General features: G+C 45.8%; 1 protein-coding gene across 2 annotated transcripts in view; it reads right to left on the bottom strand.

Moving 5' to 3' along the window:
• Positions 1-1,893: 1,893 nt before the first annotated feature.
• GMDS (GDP-mannose 4,6-dehydratase) overlaps positions 1,894-7,454 on the bottom strand; it is a 426,920-nt gene continuing 421,359 nt past the window's right edge. For both annotated transcript variants that reach the window (XM_056331388.1, XM_056331389.1), the window contains 2 exons: positions 2,752-2,820; positions 1,894-2,368 (listed from right to left, as the gene is read on the bottom strand). In XM_056331388.1, the coding sequence (XP_056187363.1) occupies positions 2,306-2,368; positions 2,752-2,820 (132 nt within the window). In that variant the 3' untranslated portion in view covers positions 1,894-2,305. The remainder of the gene's footprint in view (positions 2,369-2,751; positions 2,821-7,454) is intronic.

Here is a 7,454-nt window from a genome sequence, read left to right as displayed (position 1 = left end):
AGAAATAGTTCTCAGCAATACAAAAATACCTTGTCATAAAAGCACTTTAATACCTTTTTTTTTTTTTTTTAAAAATAAATAGCGTACGCCGCCGAAGACCCGCCACCCGCAGCCACGACCGCTTTCCACGGCGCTGCGAAGGGGGCAGCCCTCGGTGCGGCTGGGCAGGCGGAGCTCGCCCCCTCCCATCCGCCACCCGCCGCGGCCCCGGCGCTGGGGGGGGGGGGTACACATCACTGGGCATGGGGGGACCCCCCCGGGTGCGCAGTGGCAGCCCGCAGGGCACAGCGGCAGCCGTGAGGCCACGCGCGGGTGGGTGCCCGCGGCACGCGGGGCGAGCGCGTGCTGCCGGGTCTGCTGCGCATGCTGCGGGGGGACACGGGGGACAGCTGATGCAAAGGACACGCACCCACGGGGAGGGGGTTTGGTGTTATTTTAGGCTAAAAAATAAGGCGCGGCCGCGGGGTCGTACCCGTTCGAGGGGAGAAGCACCCCAGCAGGCTCTGTGTAACTGTACCCACGCGTGGAGGCGCACACGCGGGGGGCGAACGGCAACGTGTGCCTGTCGCCACGCGTCCCCCGCGCCGCGGGCAGCTCCACGCCTCTCCACGGACGGGGCCTCCGCCACCTCCTCGGCGCTGGTTTGTGCCGGGGGAGTCCCGAGGCGCCGCCGAGACTGTGCGTGGGGTCTGGAGAGCCTCACACGCGTGGAGCGCGCTAGGAGCGCCTGCAGCAGGGACATCTCCCCCTCTCCACGGCTCCCCCTCCTCACGCTGCGAGGGCGCGGGCCCGGTGCACCTGCCGAGGGGGTGCCAAGCGGCGGCCGGGCTCCCACGTTCCCCTTTCCCCGTGTGCCGGGGCTCCCGCGGGCAGCCCCGAAGGAAGCGGCTGCTCCGGCTGCCCGTGTGCGCAGCGCTCCGCGCCCCTCCGCGCCGCGCATTTTCCACTGCACCTCTGGCAAAGGCAGCCTGTCACGCCAGGCGTACAAAGAGCCCCCTCTCTCCGGCAGCCTGGTTCCTCGCAGGCTGCTCCCGTCCGCTCCCCCGGCAGCACTTCCATCGCGGAGCCGCTCCCGGGCACAGCCGCAGCCGCTGCCCCCAGCTCCCCACCCCCCGCCCCGTTCCTTTTAACAGGGGTGACCCTCCCAACACATACTAAAAAAGCAGGAGGTGCACTCGGACAAGGCGTATCTCCTGTGTATCTCCTCTCCCTCCGTGTATCTTGCCCTTTGCTCATCTAGAGGCATAAAGCTAAAATGATGGGAGTAATTGGTGGGTGGAAGATCCTAAACCAACGGGAAATGTATGGGCTCGACGACCTCTGGATAACCCAGGTACCTTGGCATGAGAAGCACAAAAATATTTACTCACCTTGAAGTTTCTGGTTTTTTAAAGCTTTTTTATTTATTTTGTTTTTATTTCTTAAGTCATCGTTTGAGATGGTTCAAGCTCCTGTCTGAGGTCTAATTATAGTAAGCAGGAAGAGGATGGAAGGGGAATGGGTTGATTCTGGGAGGGGGCAAAACCCCAAAACACCCTAAACCCCCAGATGGAGAAGGTGCCGGACAAAAAGGCTTTCTGTGACTCATGCACACTCTGAAATGAAGATCTGAAAAACGCTTACAAGCCCCTTCTGACTGGTTTGAAAGCGATTCCAGCAATTAGGAATTAATTCGGCATGGTCAAAAGGCGATTTCACTGTAAGTTATATCAAGTTATCCAAACTTTTACAAAGTTCAAGTGGTGGAAATGGGCCGCTGGGGTGGAGGTAAGGCTGCAGGAAAGAAAAACAAGGAGTGTTCAGGAAAGGCAGAAAAGGGGAAGCCGTGAGGCAAGGGCCAGAGGGATGTCGAGCCCACTTTAGTGCCAGAGGTTTGCTGCTGTTGTTGCTAGAGGAGTGGGGAGGTTGGGGGTGGAGGGCAGGGGATGCTTTTGTTTTGCAAATGGGAAAAAGTACTAAAAATGTGCTGGAGGTCCTAGGTAACAGAAAGATGAGGTTTAATTAAAAAAGGAAAGCAGTGGGCTTGCTGGCTGATGGGTACTTCAGGTACAGTATTGGGAGAGGGAGGTGACCCTTCCCCAGTTAATGGCGGGAGCTGGAGTCAGCCCAGGCAGGGCTGACCCTGGGGTGATGTGTGGGGCCAGAGGCACTCGGAGGGTGTGCAGGGGGGGTTAAAACTGGCCTTTCACACACAGGCAGGCCAGCAATAAAACCATCACAAAGAGGGGTGGCCACCCTGGTGGCTCATGGCGGTGCTGGCTGTGGGGTGCGCCCCTGCCACAGGTCCTGTGATGCCAGCTGGGCCTCAGGCGTTAGGGTTGTTCTTCATGAGCTCCACATCGGCATCCACCATCTCCCTCACCAGCTCCTGCAAGGAAGAAGAGAAGCAGATGAGGGCCCTAGTGCAGGGGATGAACAGTCTGCACGTCGGGAGCATCCTGGAGCACAATGAACCCCCTGGCCCCCCACTACAGGACAGGGAGGGGACGGGGCTTTGCTGGGCTCTTCCTGCAGTGGCCCTGGCCTCAGTGTGTGTGTCAGCACGCTGCTGTGCACCTGGGGTGCCCATCAGTGCCATGGTGGCTGCTGTTGTCAAAGCAAGAACCCCGGCAGTGTCACCAAAAATGGGATTTCTTGGTGTGCCCGAGTCACCCCACACAGAGGTTCCCCCGTCCCTTCTCCTCCCCGTGGATTGCTTTTAGAGGTCATGAACACCCAGCAGGTACAGAGCATGCCAGAAAGGCCACTCACATCAAATGTGACTCTTGGTTTCCAGTTCAGCTTTTGTCTGGCTTTGGTACAGTCCCCTTGCAGAAAATCCTGCGGAAAAGAAGAGAGAGGTGTTGTGAGACAAGCGTCCACCTTCCCCACCTTGATGGCTTCCCCATTGCTTGCGCTTCCCTGTGAGCCAAGCACAGCCAGGGCCACCGTGGGACTCTTCCAAGGACAAAATGTTTCTCTTTAAGATGCAATTTTAGTGGAAGCTCATATGCCTATAAATCACCAGGAGGCAGCATCCTTTCACCAGGCTATTTCAGACCAAAAGAGTTATTCTTTGTTTTTGCGTGCACATGGTGTTTGAACTCCAGCCTTATGGCCATATAATGGTGAACATTTTGTAAGAAGTTGTCATATGTCTTAGTCACGCTATTGAATGAGCTGTTTCAAATTCTTTTTCCCCCCATTTGTTTAAATAATGTAAATCACAAAGAAAACATGACAACTAGTCTCTTTCAAATAAAAATGTGATCACAGACAGATGCTGCTGAAAGATTGTTATGAATATGGGCAACTATATGCAACAGTAGTAAATATCCAGCTTTTGCACACCTACATCTTTTTTTCTAGAGTATTTTGAGCATCCATATGCAAAGAAAAGACTAAATATCTCATAAATGAAAAGAAATTATCTTGAAACGGTTAGAGAAACCAAGACTTTGGTCATATTCACCTTACTGTGAATATGCTTAAAAGTGCTACCACACCAAAACAATCCCACAACCAGCCACCAAAAATAACGTAACAAAATTAAGCAAAGAGAAAAGCTCCTTTGACTGCATTTCTAACTGAATGAAAAAAACTGGTGCATTTTCCTTTAAAGTTCAAATACTCTGTATAAATAGCTTTTTCCAGCTGTGTGTGTTGGTTTAATAAAATATCTCTCCTCACAAGCTTCGTTTCTCTGTAGCACTAAATACTAAAATTATATCTCTCCAGGTTTAAAGAAAACAAAACAAACCCAACTTTGTTACAGAACAACAAGGCTAAGGCTGAATTCTGCTCTTGCATTTGGCTTTATGGTGGTAACACAGCAGGCTTTCCAGAAACACGCAAGGACTGCCTTTCTTCTCCCTCTTCCACTCTCTGACCAGCGGTGGGGCTAACGAGCATTTTCTGGCTGTAGGTTTTTTTTTAACTGTACTGCTGCACACTACATTTTTTCAGATGCTATCTTTCATGCATCTGTGGTTCAGGTCATGTTAACTTCCAAAATCACCTCATCCTGTGCAGTAAAGTGTAGGAAATTCTTCCTCATAATTGTGCTCCAGAAAGCTAGACAGCTCGCTTCCAGGAGCAGAGGAAATCCACCAAAGGAAACATTGCACTGAAGAAGGGGATGTGGAACAAACACGTCTGCCGAGACTATTCCAGGCAGCATTTTTACTGGTTCAGTCTTTAGGCTAAAAACATTTCAGCCTGCCTTCAGAAAAGAGTAAACAGATGGATCAGAACAAAATGATATGAAAATAAAAAATGCCGTGATTTCCTTAAATTAGACTAAATGATTTCCTACTGCAGCCCTATAATGGGTTTTTAGAAACTGCAGCAGACATTTGAGGCCAACTCATGCAAAACCGCATCAACTTGAGGGATCCCCTGGAGGGTCGTGTGAATATGGATTGCAAAATCTGGTTTGAAATGGGAAAGATGCCCACTAACTTTGATAAAATTTGGATCAGACCCTAATGTGCTCACGGAGGTATGCCTTTTATCTGGAGTTTGGTATAATTTACATTATATACGTGTGTATATATGTGCCTGGAAACAAGGAAATCCTTCTTAAAATAGTAATTTCAGTATAAAAACAACTGCCTTTTATTCAGTCCTAATTCAAGCCATTAGCTGTAAGTGAAGGGTTTTAATACCACCTAGTTTTAAGTCATGAAAGCCATATTGTAAAACTTAGTTTCATTTTTCTAAATGCTGCGTAAATAATACCTTTACATTCACAATCTTTGTATCAAAAACATCCTTTGAAACGGAGCCTTATCTAGGATACTGGCTTCCCATTTAAAAAAGAAATGGACCGGGAAGAACAGAATGAATTGCCATCGCCTGCTGTACGTAGCTGCATTCTGCTTTCAAACAGCTTGGGAGCAGTCTTTTAACTTTCTTGGACAAATGCTTTTTGTTAAAACAGTTTATCTAAAAAAATACTTTACCTAATTCCAGCCCTTCATTCAAAAACATAAACACTCAGCTGATGAATAGGCCACAATAAGGTTGGGGGGGAGTTGCAAATCAGTAAAAGTGAAGTTCCTTGCAGTGCTGGATTATACAGAGATAACACAGACAACTAGTGTATTAAATCCATTTAAGTATAAAACAAAGTATTTGTCCTTTAAAAATTCACATGCTTTAACAATGATGCAGTAAAGGTATTATGGCATAATCTGTGAGGAAAAAAAAAGATTTAATATATATGATAATACAAATTCCCCAGCTGACTTAGGTTAAAAAATTGTAAATGGCTCTCCTGAAGAAGTTTGTGTACTTTTGAGAAACACTACTTTGTAGATAGATTTACTTGAAAAAAGCATTATGACAGAATGTCTCCTAGGCACTTTTTAGAAGGTTTTCTTATAGAAGTTATTAGGTACAGAGATCAAATGAAACCATAATATTAACACTATATTACATCTACATTCACAGTTTGATTATGTTCTTATTAGTCAAAGTTTCAACACTGAATGAAAATTATGACTGGAACAAAGCTATTCCTGATTAAAGGATTGTATTGCAGTCATGTTTCCTGTATTTTTCTACAAGTAGCTCATAATATGAAAACAATAAGGTAATTACAATAAAATAAGAATATTAAAAAAAGCTTCTCTTGGAACAGAATGACTGCTTATTTATGTTATTTAAGTCTTTCACTGAAACCAGAGATGCATCTGTCAGGCTTCCAAAAGGAAAAAATCCACAAAATAACCACAACCCCCCAAAAACCTGTGGCATGCCAATCATCAAAAGTGTATTGATTTTTCAGTGTTGGGGCTTCACTTTCTGGAGGTACAACTAGATCAGAAAGCAAAGAAGGAAAAGGTGAGGTTCCACTGGGGAAATCCTGGATTTTTTTTTTGGGGGTGGAGGGGGTGAGTGGGTGAGATGGAGGTGTGTTCTTGAAAAACAACTGCTGCTGCTGAACATTTTCTGCCCAGTATCCCTGTTCCTGATGGAAAGGCACCTGATGAAATGACACCACTTCATGTTTTGTGTTCCTGCAGGATAACTTTTTCTGTGGCATTGTGTTTTACATACGGACAGGAAAACAAAGCTCTTTGACTCTGAAAACCCTGAGGATTTAGATACTGAGCTGAGAGTCTGCAAACCTGAAAACACTGATTAAGGCTTTCTGTTGTTTGTACAGTACTCGGATCATGAGCATAAAATTATGTCTTTGCTTTTAGTTATCCATTTTGGGAGGAACAAGCCCTTATTTTCCATGTAAATATCGCTAACATAAGTGAATAGCAATGACAAGTTTTACCTGCAAGCTAAGAGTCAGAAACATCATCCAGGTAAATATTTAAAGGGAAGGAAGATGGAAAAGACAGCAGTCAGATTCTCTGTTGCCACTCGGTTTGATAGTAAACTCTCCTACAGCTTTATATGCACCTCACTGTCACATGAGTGCCTCTGAGAGAAGAATGAATTTATCTGATCTGAGTTTTTTCCGTTTTACCTTTTCTGTAAGTAAGTCTGCATAACTGTGTAGAAAATGCCCCATTATTACTAAATCTGATTTTATGATTATTCAGTTTTATTGTCTAAATGCATGCACACAAATACATACAGATAAGCAGTACTGTTATGCAATGTAGTAAGGCATTTTTAAATTTGGTGTTTAAACCATGAGACAAAAATGTAAAATATTTTAATGTAAATATCACATTTCCCAAGCTCTTGTTCAGAGTGTCATCACAACTCCTATTTTGACTTGCACAGTGATTGATCTGGTTTCACTGTGCAATGTATCACTGTCTCATTCAATTAACTTTAACCAAAAATTTAAAGCCTCAAGACAATGTGAGAAAAAGGAGACAGTGTGGCCTGAAAGAAGGCCAAGGCTTCCTTTATTACTACAGCTCAGCTGATTCCCTTTAAAATTTGCCTTCATTGAAGCCAACGCTGAGCGCCAGCTATTGCTCTCTTACACCAGAATAAAACTGAGATCAAGTCCTCAGCAAAACACCTGCGATGGAATTGTGCCCAGCTCCGCTCTGCAGCAGAGACAAGGCTTTACCTCTAAAAATAAACAGACTTGATCTAAGCACACAACAGTTTTACTGCGTCTGAAAAGCGGCCAGGGTTACGTTCACCATCAGCACGACTGCTTGGAAGATGATTTGTTACATCAGAGCTCCCATAAGCAAAGAGCAGAGACCCAGCCTGGTGGAGGCTTTGGCTTGCGTGTTTAGTCTTGCACTCTTTTGCTTAAGAATTTTTTTCAAGAGTCTAGGGGCCAACCTTCCTGCAAACCCTGCTTGTGTTTTATTTTACTTGTTTCCTTCTTAAAACTGTCACCTTTCAGCTTTAACTCACCTCATTAAAAGAAAAATTAATAAACATAGCTACTTGATGAGACAACATTAGCTTGCAGCATTGTGTTTTCACCATTATCATAGAATAGTTTCAGTTGGAAGGGACCTTTAAAGGCCACCTAGTCCAAC

Source organism: Falco biarmicus, chromosome 3, assembly GCF_023638135.1.
Source record: "Falco biarmicus isolate bFalBia1 chromosome 3, bFalBia1.pri, whole genome shotgun sequence".
In the NCBI taxonomy this organism is placed as follows: domain Eukaryota; kingdom Metazoa; phylum Chordata; class Aves; order Falconiformes; family Falconidae; genus Falco; species Falco biarmicus.
The sequence above is the reverse complement of the archived record's forward strand: the minus strand, read 5'-3'. Positions and strand labels throughout refer to the sequence as shown.